Source organism: Heptranchias perlo, chromosome 3 (assembly GCF_035084215.1).
Source record: "Heptranchias perlo isolate sHepPer1 chromosome 3, sHepPer1.hap1, whole genome shotgun sequence".
Taxonomy (NCBI): Eukaryota; Metazoa; Chordata; class Chondrichthyes; order Hexanchiformes; family Hexanchidae; genus Heptranchias; species Heptranchias perlo.
In genome coordinates, this window is record NC_090327.1 from 11,639,010 (window position 1) to 11,654,836 (window position 15,827).

The 15,827-nt window shown below is 43.4% G+C and overlaps 1 protein-coding gene across 1 annotated transcript in view; it reads left to right on the forward strand.

Annotated features, from left to right (window-relative positions):
- The first annotated feature begins 11,342 nt into the window (after nt 1-11,342).
- LOC137310176 (cadherin-7-like) overlaps nt 11,343-15,827 on the forward strand; it is a 79,706-nt gene continuing 75,221 nt past the window's right edge. Inside the window, exon 1 of the mRNA XM_067978134.1 lies at nt 11,343-11,578. Within this exon, the coding sequence (XP_067834235.1) occupies nt 11,378-11,578 (201 nt within the window). The 5' untranslated portion in view covers nt 11,343-11,377. The remainder of the gene's footprint in view (nt 11,579-15,827) is intronic.

Consider the following 15,827-nt stretch of genomic DNA (forward strand, 5'->3'; position numbering starts at 1 on the left):
TATAAAGCAATGTTATTGGGTGGCATTATCCGAGAAGAGCAAAGAAAAAGAAAGACTTTGCACTTATATAGCGCCTTTCATGTCCGCAGGTCTCTCCCAAAGCCAATGAAGTGCTTTTGAAGTGTAATCACTGTTATACTGTAGGAAATGTCAATTTGCGTACAGCAAGATCCCACAAACAGCAATAGAGAACTCCAAGTGTCCTGGCCAACATTCTGTCCCCAGTCAACAGCACCAAACAAAAACCTAGATTAACCGATTGCTCATCTCTTGGCTGTCTGTGAGACCTTGCTGATGCATTTGCCAACATAATTCCAAAAGTAATTGGGGGCAATTTTGACTTTGTGTGATAGTGTAAAATGGCTGATGGTGAATTGGCAGCCCGTTTTACATCTCTCCCGATTTCTATTTCCATTGAAGTCCGTTATACTATCGCACAAAGTCAAAATTACCCCCATTGTGTGAGCTTCTTTGAGACGTGTTGATGAAATGATAAGGAATTATATGCATGCAAGTATTTTATTTATGAAATGAATCCCCAACTGAGATCTTCTGAATCAATTAGAAGATAATTCTTGATGGCTCAGTGAGCTTATCCAGCGATTAGATGAACCATAGAATTACGTAGAATTTAAAAGCACAGGAACAGGCCATTCGGTCCAACAGGTCTATACTGGTGTTTATGCTCCACATGAGCCTCTTCCCATCATATATACTAGCAAGTACCTATTCTCAAATATATCCATCGGTCAATATCCAGTGCCATCTACACCCCAAACTTTATGAATCTTTAAACATGGTCCTCTAGTAATTATTATAAATGATTTGTATCAAGGCCCCTATTAGAAAGGATAGAGTGGGGTCCTGTCTTTTTCTTTAGGTGCTTACAAAATTATCTCCTATAAATGGACAGCGATTACACTTGTTAGGATAGTTCTATCAGGAGGATGTCATTCAAAGGGAATGACCCTTATTGGAAGTACACATAAGATAATAGGATCAGAATAGCTTGCTCTACCACCTACATAGGGATACCAACCCTCCAGGATTCTCCTGGAGTCTCCAGTCATTAAAGATTAATCTCCAGGACACTGCTGGGAGCAACCCTGGAGAAAAATCACAGGGGCATTTAAACAAAATAAGTTTCTTTCAACACTTCTGTTCATTAGTTCCAAAAATGTTGGAGATGGGAAAGGAAAGGGTGTTTGACTGACAGTCAGGAATCATCCAATCGGGTAATGAAGAGCCCGTTTGCTTTCCAATTGGCTGTGGAAAGACGATGCACCGCGAGAATGGACGTGTTGGGTGACGAATGGGGGAGGGCGTGGGGGCGGAGCAATTGGAGGGAGGAGGTCGTGTGGTGAAACCTCCAGGAATACATCCTGTCAGAGTTGGCAACCCTATACCTACACTACCCTCTCCCCATTCTCCCCAACACTCACTCTCTGGGCTCATACATGGAGAATGGCCAGTAAGACAAGACCAGTTGGTGACCAATGCCTGCGGAACTGTAGCCCAACATTAGTCCCTGCCTTCAGGAGAACAGGGAAGATTTTTAAATTTGTCCAAATTACACATCCATGAATGTATATATCCTGTGAATAGATTTTCCCTGTCTGAGAATCAGCCTGTCTTTAGCACGGTTGAGCAGGTTAAAATATGGTGGTGTAATTATATAAGGGAGAAGGGAGAGTAAACTATATTGTTGTAATTATATACCACTAACACCACGATGCCTACTGCTGATGTTATTCAGTGGTGAAGTAATGGGAATAAACTCTGCTTACATTGTAACATTTTTCAATATAGATCCACAGATAGCCCAGAAAAGAGGGGACTGCAATCCTAATTGTTTCCCACCAAGTAATAATAGTGAGTGTAACTGCAGTAACACAGCACAGCAGCACTGCGTGCGGGCGATCACCTTGAGTGCTGCTGTTGAAGCAGAATCTATTTGCATTCTGAAGGTAAAAGGCTATTTAGAAGCAGAGCCATGAATCAATTCGATCCTGTTTACTTGTGTGGATGCCAGTGGACACACCGTTTCAGTCTATGAGACAGTTCTTCCATGAGCAGCACTTCTCTAAATGAAAGGGCAGCAGCTTGGGCCATCGTTTAATAATACCATTATCATCGGTTCACTGTTTATGATCTAATCTGTATAAACTATCATTTAAAAAAAAAAGATTGGACAGCATCATTCTGGCTTCTGGAATAATGGCACTTTCATTTTTGTCGTTTTTCTCGTTGGCCAGATGATCCAGGTGTCCTGTCGCCTTTCTTTCGCAGACTCTATTTCAGCCCTTGATTCAGTTTCAAAGGACGGGTGACAGCTAAGTGCTATCTCTGAATCAAGGTTGCAAAAAGCGCGTGTCAATACTGAGGGATCCACAATGGCCCCATTCTGACAACACACGACTTGCGCAAATAAAGCATTTAATTGCTTGAGAGAAGCTAGTGGGATAGACAGGTAAGTGGGCCAGTGGCAGGGAAGTGAGACCAATAATATTATACCGGGGCAAAGAATAAGTCTTGAGACGGAGTGCTTTTCTGTCAGATTGACAGTGTATTGATTCTAACAATATAGAAGTCACTCACAGACCAAAGATAATACATTTAAATCCTTTGAAAAGTTTTGCTCACAAAAGGACAATTTGTGCCATCAATTAAAACTGACAGGAGGAGAAGGAAGCTTTTCAGGCAGTATTTTCCCTTGTCTATTTTAAAAAACATTGAATCGCGAAGGGCACAGATTCAGATGAGCCAGTTAATTCCTACTGACTCGAAAGCAGAAGAGTGCAGCTGTTTTTGCAGGGCTATTTCCTTCGCTGTGTGGCACTTGGCTTTTAAAGTCAGTCGGCTGCCTGCTGGGAGAAGTAAGGAGATGGAGGAGGAAATGTATTCTGTACTCATTCTTTACAACAGATTCAATGGGACCACCAACATGTCTTCTATTCCACAGGCACATTCAAACCACTGACAAATTATATGTATCCAAATACCTATTTTTTTGGCTTTAATACATTCAAATCACAGTTGCACCATTTACAGGAAAAAATATTTATCTGCAATAGAACCAAAAGCTATTTATTTCTTTTCTGCCCAGGGGAAACTGTCACCAGGCACGTTCCTACCTTTATATTGTATCATTTCCAGCTGTTTCTTTGCCTAATGAAACATAGATCTTGTTATTTTTATGAAAGAAATGAACTTCTATTCCTCGTCCTTTCTACTTTGTTCTGGAATGAAATACATTTTTATATGAGTTGCCATTCAAAAAACAACATTGTTTATTCGATCTCGAATTGTCAGCAACGAAATGACTACAACGGTACAGCACCTTTAATGTAGTAAAACGTCCCAAGGCGCTTCACAGGAGCGTTATCAAACAAGATGTGACTAATAGAGAAACAAACTGAAAATTTATGACTACTGACTTTTCTCTGGAAGATACAGATGTTTAATCCTTGCTCATATGAAAAGATAAACAGCTCAGTTATCACCTTGCTGTCCTTTTCATGAGGTAGTTTTCTTATCTCGCTGGAGAACATTAGGTCACCGATTATAGAATCATAAAATGATACATTACAGAAGGAGGCCTTTCAGCCCTTCGTGCCTGTGCCGGCTCTTTGAAAGAGCTATCCAATTAGTCCCATTCCCCTGCTCTTTCCCCATAGCCCTGTAATTTTTTTCCCTTCAAGTATTTATCCAATTCCCTTTTGAAAGTTATTATTGAATCTGTTTCCACCATCCTTTCAGACAGTGTATTCCAGATCATAACAACTCATTGCATAAAAAAAAATATCCTCATGTTGCCTCTGATTCTTTTGCCAATCACCTTAAATCTGTGTCCTCTGGTTACCGACCCTTCTGCCACTGGAAACAGTCTCTCGTTATTTACCCTTCATGATTTTGAGCACCTCCATCAAATCTCCTCTTAACTTTCTCTGCTCTAAGGCGAACAAACCCAGCTTCTCCAGTCTATCCACATAACTGAAGTCCCTCATCCCTGTACAAAAGAAGACATCACTTTATAACGCAGCAGTCTGTTAGCTAAGGTACAGACTTTTGCCTGACTGGCTGAGTGTTTCCAACATTTTCTGTTTTTATTATTTTATAATTTTGCTTTGCTAATGCAGTAGCTAACAATCTTTCAGATGAGACGTTAAACTGAGGCCCCACCTGCCCTGTCAGTTGGGTGTAAAAGATCCCATGGCACTATTTCAAAAACGAGCAGAGGAGTTCTCCCCAGCGTCCTGGCCAATATTTATCCCTCAACCAAGATCACTAAAAAATAGATTATCTGTCACATTGCTGTTAGTGGGAACGTGCTGTGTGCAAATTGGCTGCCACTTTTCCTACATTACAACAGTGACTACACTTCAAAAGTACTTCATTGGCTGTAAATCGCTTTGGGACACCTTGAGGTTGTGAAAGGCGCTATATAAATGCAAGTTCTTTCTTTAACAGTATATGTTCAGGACACAAATCCAGAACATTACAGAATTCAAATTAGACTTTGGTTGAATTGAAGGTGAATTGGATTCAGACAGCCCTAATTCAGTTCAGGAAGGTCCTAAACTGTCAGTAGGGAGAGAAGACTTTCAGCCGCATTGGCCTTGGCCCTATCAGAGTTGAGGGATAATAGGCCAGTTTTTGCTGTGAGAGCTAGCCCTTCGTTAGACTTTCAATGAGCTTTTGCACGGCAAGTTCCCGTTAATTCAAGATCCATTCAGCGCAGCATCCTTTACAGGGCATCTGGGACCTGTGTGAGTAGGACAAGCAACTGTGTGTCTCCTTAACCAATCAGATTAAAGCATCGTTAATGAGCCGCGCAGAGTCTGAACCAGGAAGTGTAAGTTAGAATAGTGAATTCAATGTCAAATCAGAAAGAAAAATAGAGAGAGGGAAAGAAAGATTGGATTTTTTAAAAATTCGTTCATGGGATGTGGGCGTCGCTGGCGAGGCCAGCATTTATTGCCCATCCCTAATTGCCCTTGAGAAGGTGGTGGTGAGCCGCCTTCTTGAACCACTGCAGTCCGTGTGGTGAAGGTTCTCCCGCAGTGCTGTTACGAAGGGAGTTCCAGGATTTTGACCAGCGACGATGAAGGAACGGCGATATATTTCCAAGTCGGGATGGTGTGTGACTTGGAGGGGAATGTGCAGGTGGTGTTGTTCCCATGTGCCTGCTGCTCTTGTCCTTCTAGGTGGTAGAGGTCGCAGGTTTGGGAGGTGCTGTTGAAGAAGACTTGGCGAGTTGCTGCAGTGCATCCTGTGGATGGTACACACTGCAGCTACTGTGTGCCGGTGGTGGAGGGAGTGAATGTTTAGGGTGGTGGATGGGGTGCCAATCAAGCCGGCTGCTTTGTCTGAATGGTGTCTTGAGTGTTGTTGGAGCTGCAATCATCCAGGCAAGTGGAGAGTATTCCATCACACTCCTGACTTGTGCCTTGTAGATGGTGGAAAGGCTTTGGGGAGTCAGGAGGTGAGTCACTCGCCGCAGAATACCCAGCCTCTGACCTGCTCTTGTAGCCACAGTATTTATATGGCTGGTCCAGTTAAAGTTTCTGGTCAATGGTGACCCCCAGGATACTGATGGTGGGGGATTCGGCGATGGTAATGCCGTTCAATGTCAAGGGGAGGTGGTTAGACTCTCTCTTGTTGGAGATGGTCATTGCCTGGCACTTGTCTGGCGCGAATGTTACTTGCCACTTATCAGCCCAAGCCTGCATGTTGTCCAGGTCTTGCTGCATGCGGGCTCGGACTGCTTCATTATTTCAGGGGTTGTGAATAGAACTGAACACTGGGCAATCATCAGCGAACATCCCCATTTCTGACCTTATAATGGAGGGAAGGTCATTGATGAAGCAGCTGAAGATGGTTGGGCCTAGGACACTGCCCTGAGGAACTCCTGCAGCAATGTTCTGGAGCTGAGATGATTGGCCTCCAACAACCACTACTATCTTCCTTTGTGCTAGGTATGACTCCAGCCACTGGAGAGTTTTCCCCCTGATTCCCATTGACTTCAATTTTACTAGGACTCCTTGGTGCTACACTCGGTCAAATGCTGCCTTGATGTCAAGGGCAGTCACTCTCACCTCACCTCTGGAATTCAGCTCTTTTGTCCATGTTTGGACCAAGGCTGTAATGAGGTCTGGAGCCGAGTGGTCCTGGCGGAACCCAAACTGAGCATCAGTGAGCAGGTTATTGGTGAGTAAGTGCCGCTTGATAGCACTGTCGACGACACCTTCCATCACTTTGCTGATGATTGAGTGTAGACTGATGGGGTGGTAATTGGCTGGATTGGATTTGTCCTGCTTTTTGTGGACAGGACATACCTGGGCAATTTTCCACATTGTCGGGTAGATGCCAGTGTAGCTGTACTGGAACAGCTTGGCTAGAGGCGCAACTAGTTCTGGAGCACAAGTCTTCAGCACTACAGCCGGGATGTTGTCAGGGCCCATAGCCTTTGCTGTATCCAGTGCACTCAGCCATTTCTTGATATGTGGAGTGAATCGATTTGGCTGAAGACTGGCTTCTATGATGGTGGGGATATCGGGAGGAGGCCGCAATGGATCATCCACTTGGCACTTCTGGCTAAAGATGGTTGCAAATGCTTCAGCCTTATCTTTTGCACTCAAGTGCTGTAATCCACCATCATTGAGGATGGGGATGTTTACAGAGCCTCCTTTTCCCGTTAGTTGTTTAATTGTCCACCACCATTCACGACTGGATGTGGCAGGACTGCAGAGCTTTGATCTGATCCATTGGTTGTGGAATCGCTTAGCTCTGTCTATAGCATGTTGCTTCCGCTGTTTACCATGCACGTAGTCCTGAGTCGTAGCTTCACCAGGTTGGCAGCTCATTTTTAGGTACGCTGCTCCTGGCATGCTCTTCTACACTCCTCATTGAACCAGGGTTGATCCCCTGGCTTGTTGGTAATTTAGAGTGAGGAATATGCCAGGCCATGAGGTTACAGATTGTGCTGGAATACAAAGGATTGGATTAAGAAAGTGAGATAAAAGGAGCAGAAAGGAAAAGATAAGAAAAAAAATGTTATTTAGCTTTTTAATTAAAGGTCTAACAATAATTAAAAGCTGAAAGTATGAGACTCCACGCTTGTAAAAGTTAATTTTCAGTGCCAGACAGGTTGTTTGGCAGTAATTAAGACTTATCATGCCGTTAATGGGTGCTTACACTGGAATGGTCAAGGCCATGCATTCTGTGGCGAGTTTAGTCCGTATCTATGACATCAGTACAGGAATTTCATGCCATTCAATACATTTGAATGGGGAGCCAGATGGCGAGATACCATTTTTGCGGAGCTTACAGAGGGATGATGCATCTCTGGCAGCAACTTCCCGATTTCTTCGTTTAACTGCGCATGTGCAGTGGCCAGAAGTTAATGTTTGACTTGCAGAAAAATAACGGTAAGCACTGTTAGTGTCACCATTATCTTTACAGCAAAATCCGCCCCATAGTGTAAGAGCTCATTGTGACAAATAGTCCTTCAGTGAAGAAAATCGACAGAAAACTGCTTCAGCTCGTTCATGTTCCCAGATCAAGATGATAGCATGAATAAATCTTATATCAACCTAATGCATATTCCAAACTACATTGCAGCTCATGTTTAATTTCTAATAATGCATTAATTTTGTGTTAATTTGCTTATCAGACGCATATTGATATTTTCTCATTTTCAGCGGTGTTAATATGTGGAGTATTCCATTTCTAGACAGTGAAGTAAAAAGAAAAGCTGCCAGCGAGCTTGGCTCAGAGCCTGGAAGAGTCCAGCTCCAACTTGTGCCAAGGCTTGGCGCAGACCATGGAGACCATTCTGTCCAACATGGCCCGAGCGGTCAGCTCTGTGAATACTACAGTGGCACCCACCATGATGGAGCCTCTGCTGACAGCTTGCATGGCAGTTCACACTGCTGCCACGGAAACTCAGGCAACTGCCATCTTCGATCTGGGAACCAATGTTGACAGAGGCTTCCAGGGCATCGCATCGCTCCTGCACTCTATTCTCACGCAGAGCCCGTAGGAGTGCGGGTGCTCAGTCCCAGGAGAATGGCCTTGGCTCCATGGGAGAGGCACCTGCTGTCCACTGTCAGGACGATAGCATGCCTGCTCCCCCGCAACCCACTCTGCCAGTGCCCTTGTTAGTGCCATACTACCAGCTGGCCCAGACTCCTGAGAGGCTGCAGTTTACATGGCCGGTTTCCCTTATAAATGTGGACTTTAAAATGGAGAATGAATTATGTCTGCATGCCCTGATCTAATTATTCCTTGCCCTCTAACTCTGCTTCAACTGAATACCATACTTCCTCTGGACACCCTGGGGGTAATTTTGACTTTGGGTGATAATGTAAAATGGGTGATAGCGATTCAATGGGAATGAAAATCAGGAGAGATGTATGACGGGCGGCTGAATCAATATCGACCGTTTTACACTCTAGCCCAAAGTCATAATTACCCTCGCATATTGACTAGTAGTTGAATAAAATTGTGTACAAACAGAGATTTCTCTTCCTATGTTTAGTATCTCACTTAGCGGCTAACATAAAAGGGAACCCAAAAGTCCTTTATAAATATATAAACTATAATGTATACTTTAGGTCACTAAATCATGGGAAGGAGATAGAGGAGCAAATTCGCAGGCGAATTACAGAAAGGTGCAAGAACTATAGAATAGTGATAATGGGGGGCTTCAATTATTCCAAAATAGACTGGGATGGTAATAGTGTAAAGGACAAAGAGGGGGAGGAATTCCTGAAATGTATACAAGAGAACTTTCTTGATCAGTGTGTTCCCTGACCAATGAGGAAGGTAGCAGTGCGGGATCTAGTTCTGGAAGTGGGGCAAGTGGAGCATGTTTCAGTGGGGGGAGCATTTGGGGAACAGTGATCATAATATCATTAGGTTTAGAATAGTTATGGAAAAGGACAAGGAACAATCAAGCGTAAAAATGCTTAAATGGAGGAGGGCTAATTTCAGTGAGTTAAAAAGGGATCTTGTTCTGGTGGATTGGAATCAAAAATTGTTAGGCAAAACAGTAATTTAACATTGGGAGGCCTTCAAGAAGGAGATGGTTTCGGGTACAGAGTAGACACAGTCCCATGAGGGGGAAAGGAAGGGCATCCAAAGCTAGAGCTCCCTGGATGACTAAAGATATAGAGATTAAAATGAAACAAAAAAAGGAGGCTTATGACAAGTGTAAGGTTCAAAATACATTAGAGAACCAGGCTGAATACAGAAAGTATAGAGGAAATCTAAAAAAGGGAATAAGAGGGGCAACGAGAGAATATAAGAATAGATTAGCGGCTAACATAAAAGGGAACGCAAAAGTCTTTTATAAACATAGAAATAGTAAACGGATAGTCAAAGGAAGGGTTTGGCTGATTAGCGACAGGCAAGGAGATCTTCTTGTGGAGGCAGAGTTCATGGCTAAATGAATACTTTGCATCGATCTTCACCAGAGAAGAAGATGCTACCAATGTAGCAGTAAAGGAGGAGAGGGAGTGATATTGGATAGGATAAAAATAGATAAAGAGGAGGTACTTTAAAGATTGGCAGTACTCAAAGTAGAAAACTCACCTGGTCCAGGTGGGATGCATCCTAGGTTACTGAGGGAAGTAAGGGTGGAAATTGCGGAGACTCTGGCCACAATCTTCCAATCCTCCTTAGATATGGGGATGGTGCCAGAGGACTGGAGGATTGGAAATGTTATTGTCCTGTTCAAAAAAGGGGAGAGGGATAAACCCGACCATTACAGGCCAGTCAGTCAGTGGTGGGGAAACTTTTAGAGACAATAATCCAGGACAAAATTGATTGTCACTTAGATAATTAATGAAAATCAGCATGAATTTGTTAATGGAAAATCATGTTTGACTAACTTGATTGAGTTCTTTGATGAAGTAACGGAGAGGGTTGATGAGGGTAGTACGGTTGATGTGTAAATGGACTTTCGAAAGGTATTCGATAAAGTACCACATAATAGACTTGTTGGCAAAATTAAAGCCCATGGGATTAAAGGGACAATGGCAGCGTGGAAACAAAAGTGGCAAAGGGACAGAAAGCAGAGAGTAGTGGTGAACGGTTGTTTTTCAGACTGGAGGGAAGTATACAGTGGTGTTCCCCAGGGGTCAGTATTAGGACCACTGCTCTTTTTGATCTTTATTAACGACCTGGATTTGGGTATACAGAGAATAATTTCAAAGTTTGCAGATGAAAATAACTTGGAAATGTAATAAGCAGTCAGGAGGCTAGTAACAGACTTCATGAGGACACAGACAGACTAGTGAAATGGGCAGACACATGGCAGATGAAAATTAACACAGAGAAATGTGAAGTGATATTTTGGTAGGAAGAACGAGGAGAGGCAATATAAACTAAATGGTACAATTTTAAAGTGGGTGCAGGAACAGAGAGACCTGGGGGTATATGTGCACAAATCTTTGAAGGTGGCAGGACTGGTTGAGAAGGCTGTTAAAAAAGCATATGGGATCCTGGGCTTTATGAATAGAGGCATAGAGTACAAAAGCAAGGATGCTATGCTAAACCTTTATAAATCACTGGTTAGGACTCACCTGGAGTATTGTGTTCAATTCTGGGCACCACACTTTAGGAAGGATGTGAAGGCCTTAGAGAGGGTGCAGAAGAGATTTACTGGAATGGTACCAGGGATGAGGGACTTCAGTTATTCGGAGAGGCTGGAGAAGCTGGGGTTGTTCTCCTTACAGCAGAGAAGGTTAAGGGGAGATTTGATAGAGGTGTTCAAAATCATGAAGGGTTTTGATAGAGTAAATAAGGAGAAACTGTTTCCAGTGGCAGAAGGGTCGGTAACCAGAGGACACAGATTTAAGGTGATTGGCAAAGGAACCAGAGGCGACATGAGGAAACATTTTTTTACGCAGCGAGTTGTAATGATTTGGAACGCACTGCCTGAAAGGGTGGTGGAAGCAGATTCAATAATAACTTTCAAAAGGAAATTGGATAAATACTTGAAGGGAAAAGATTTACAGGGCTATGGGGAAAGAGCAGAGGGAGTGGGACTAATTGGATAACTCTTTCAAAAAGCTGGTACAGGCATGATGGGCCGAATGGCCTCCTTCTGTGCTGCAACATTCTATAATTCTATGATATGGCAATAATAAGTGCAGCTGAAAGTAATACCCCTGTTCTTTACTTCCAGGAATATGAAGAGTTGAACCGATTTTTATGCTTCATCTCCAAAAGGAGAAAATTATTCCTGAGCCTCCAAATTATTCAGTACTTTATCAGTGTTTTGTACATTGCCATTTGGAAAATAGCCCCTTTCCCTCAAGAAATCTACCCTGATAACTCAATTTGCCAGAATACTCCCTGATCACCAAGAATGTTAACCTGTTACAAATGGTGGTCCACCCTGATGGGATTTGTTATGGCAGAATATTGCCTGATGACACCGGTTCACTCAGAGCAGAACCAAGTGGAAAAACAATCTCACTCTCATCATCGCGTCAAACGGAAGTGGGTGTGGAACCAGTTCTTTGTATTAGAAGAACACCTCGGACCAGAACCGCTCTACATTGGCAAGGTAGGCCACTGGCTTCGAGATGCAATGTGCCTACCAGTGTGTTAACATCTATTACAGTCAGCAATATGTCCCAGGTTGGTTGTGATGAATCCCTGTACCACCTAATGTACATGCTATCACCTGGGAACCTCACTCCCACTGTGCGCAGTCAAACATCTTGATTTTAGATCACATCATTATTTTAGAGCATTATTTCTCTGCCTAAACCTCTCTACCTCTCTCTCTCCTCCTTTTAAGATGCGGCTTAAAACCTACCTCTTTGACCAACCTGTCCTAACATCTCCTTATGTGGCTCGGTGTCAAATTTTGTCTGATAATGCTTTGGGACGTTTTACTACGTTAAAGGCGCTATATAAATGCAAGTTGTTGTTGTTGTAGAGCTGATAAAGCATTGAATTTTATTCTACTTTGTTGTGGTTTGAACTCCTGTTCTGAGTATAATACGGTTTCGTCTTGAACCAGGAAGAAATTCGTCAGAACATGCGCGGTTATATCGTGCCAGTTTATACTCCTGGGCAAAGCTCTGTGCCAGGAATGGAAATTCATAACATATGTCCTCTCGTGTGTGAAATAACTTGGGGCTGATTTTCAAATCCTGTCGTAATATTACACTTTGCAATATAAGAGTACGTACCTACCTGAGCACTGTCACTAGGGAGGGGCGGGGGGGTTCTTTGTGAAGCTGACAGATTGCCAACACCGCATGTTGGAGATCTAAAGGAAGAAGTTTTGCAGCAACTCGCCAAGGCTTCTTCGACAGCACCTCTCAAACCCGTGACCTCTACCACCTAGAAGGACAAGAGCAGCAGGCACATGGGAACAACACCACCTGCACGTTCCCCTCCAAGTCACACACCATCCCGACTTGGAAATATATCGCCGTTCCTTCATCGTCGCTGGGTCAAAATCCTGGAACTCCCTTCCTAACAGCACGGTGGGAGAACCGTCACCACACGGACTGCACCACCACCTTCTCAAGGGCAATTAGGGATGGGTAATAAATGCCAGCCTCGCCAGCGACGCCCACATCCCATGAACAAATTATTTACCCCTGCGGGTTGGTGACTGCACACTCAGTGGGACCACCGTACGGTGCAGCTCAAGGAAACGCACTGGGAATTGGTAGGAAGAAATGGAGAGAAAAAAAAAATCACACACATCCTCCTTCCGGAAAGGTTCCCGCGGCTCGAGGGGAATTACTGGAAATATTACCGCAAGATCAGAAAGAATGTAGAAACATTTGGCGTTACCCTGGGTTCTTATCGAGGTGGTTGGCAAAAGAGCCAGAGGTGAAATGAGGAGAAATGTGCAGGAGGGTCGGTAACCAGAGGACACAGATCTAAGATAACTGGCAAAAAATCCAGGGGGGAAATGAGAATTTTTTTACGCAGCGAGTTGTTACGATCTGGAAAGCACTGCCTGAAAAGGAGACGGAAGCAGATTCAATAGTAACTTCCAAAAGGGAATTGGATAAATACTTGAAAAGAAGAAACTTGCTGGTCTATGGGGAAACAGTAGGAGAGTGGGACTAATTGGATAGCTCTTTCTAAGAGCTGGCACAGGTTCGATGGGCCTAATGGCCTCATTCTGCGCTGTAAGGTTCTACGATTCTATATAACGCAAGGAAAAGGGAAGCAGTTTTTTGTAGTTAAGCAATGGGGTAAAATTCATTTGGCGGGGGCACAAAACAGGTGGTAGTGAATCAGCCGCCCATTATACATACCCTGCCCAATTCTTCTTTCCATTGACCCCCTCCCCCCCACCCAAATCTCTCTTATGTAAATTTCCCATAGTTTGTTACATAGAATGAACAGACAGGAGGGGCCGAATGGCCTCCTTCTGCGTCGTAAATTTCAATGATTCTATGAATTACATAGAATTTAAAGCACAGAAACAGGCCAGTTGGCTCAACTGGTCTAATCCGGTGTTTATGCTCCACACAAGCCTCCTCCCACCCATACCATATCTAACACTATCAGCATAACCTTCTTGTTATACCAAGGTTTGATTGTACATCCTGGAGTTCACAACATAATAAAAAGAACGATTGAAGTCAATGGAAATGAAATCGCGAGAGATGTACAACGGGCAGTGGATCGGATATCGTCTGTTTACCACTATCGCCCAAAGTCAAGATAACCCCTGTAGACTCTTAACATCCTGAGGGCAACGAGCAATGGGCAATAAATTCTGCCACATCCCAAGAACAAGTAGAAAAAGGTTTTCTTTTTTTTTTCATTTTTGGTGAAGTGAAGCTATTACAATGAAGATAGTAAATGTTTCAGAAAATGACCCCCAGCAAAAGTTCCCTGGAGCCAGAGGACGGCTGCACCAGCTTTACTAACTGACAATATGACACAATAGAGAAGGTAGAACATTCAACTTGAGTTGCAGTAAAGTATCAGCTCAACCTGAAACTGGTGAACCCCGTCACTGATTCAAACTCGGAACGTCCCACGTCGAGGTGACAGCCTGACTTGAAACACACCCCACATCGAGGGACAAGGGTGATCTTAAGAGTGATTATTTCCCGTCACTGAACTGGAATAAATGTGTTTCAGAAACATACTTAATAATCTATTAAGGGTGCAGTTATACTGCACTTTCACACTGATGTAAAGTGATTTTGACTTTACATCGACCAATTATGTACCACACATCAAAATCAACTCCAAAATACACAAAACTAAGCGTCGAGCTACATCGAGTCTACAGCACAGAAACAGGCCTTTCAGCCCAACTGGTCTATGCCAGCATTTATGCTCCACATGAGCCTCCTCCCTCCCCTCTTCACCTACACCTATCAGCATACCCTTCTATTTCTTTCGCCTTCATGTGTTTATCTAGCTTCCCCTTAAATCCATCTGTGCTAGTCGCCTCAACTACTCCTTGTGATGGCAAGTTCCACATTTTTATCACTCTTTGGGTAAAGAAGTTTCTCCTGAATTCCCCATTGGATTTATTAGTGACGATCTTATATTTATGACCCCTAGTTTTGGACTCCCCCATCAGTGGAAACATTTTCTCTACGTCTACCCTATCAAACCCTGTCATTATCTTAAAGACCTCTATTAGGTCACCCCTCAGTCTTCTCTTTTCTAGAGAAAAGAGCCCCAGCCTATCTTTCCTGATAGGTATAACCTCTCAGTTCTGCTATCATCCTAATAAATCTTTTTTGCACCCTCTCCAATGCCTCTATATCCCTTCTATAATATGGAGACCAGAACTGTTCACAGTACTGCAAGTGTGGTCTAACCAAGGTTCTATACAAGTTTAACAGAACTTCTCTGCTTTTCAATTCTATCCCTCTAGAAATGAACTCCAGTACTTGGTTTGCTTTTTTTATCGCCTTGTTAACCTGTGTTGCTACATTTAGTGATTTGTGTATCTGTACCCCTGGATCCCTTTGCTCCTCTGCCCCATTTAGACTCTTATTATTAAAGCAGTATGTGGCCTCCTTATTCTTCCTACCAAAATGCACCACCTCACACTTATCTATATTGAAATTCATTTGCCAATTACACACCTATTCTGGAAGTTTATTAATGTCGTCTTGCATTTTAATGCATTCTTCCATTGTATTAACTATACCCCCCCAATTTTTTGTCGTCTGCAAATTTTGAAATTGTGCTTCCGATTCCCGAGACCAAATCGTTGATGTAAATTGTGAACAACAATGGCCCCAGCACGATCCCTGTGAACAGCACTTCCCACAGTGTTAGACCCCCCCAGAGAAAGCCATCACACACCACCTGGGCTTGGCACATGTGGAGTATGATTAGGGTTGCCAACCCTCCAGGATTGACCTGGAGTCTCCAGGAATTGAAGATTAATCTCCAGGATGCTGCTGCGAGCAACACCCCGGAGAAAAATCATAGGGGCATTTAAAAAATGTGATTTTTCTTTCCATTTTCTTTGAACGCTTCTATTTATTAGTTATAAAAATATTGGAGATGGGAAAAAAGGCTGTTTGACTGATAGTCAAGAATCATCCAATTGGGTAATGAAGAGTCTTTTTATTTTCCAATTGGCTTGGGAAGGCAATGTGCTGTGAGGATGGACGTGTCGGGCAACCATTGGGGGAGGGGGGGGGGAACGTGGGGGCGGGATAGTTGGTGGCAGGAGGTCATGTGATGAAACCTCCAGGAATACATTCAACCAGAGTTGGCAACCCTGAGCATAATTCCAGTGCAGCGTCCTTTGGACATCTTCATTCTACTGCGGAGTCCTTTTTTAATGTCTTGGGAAA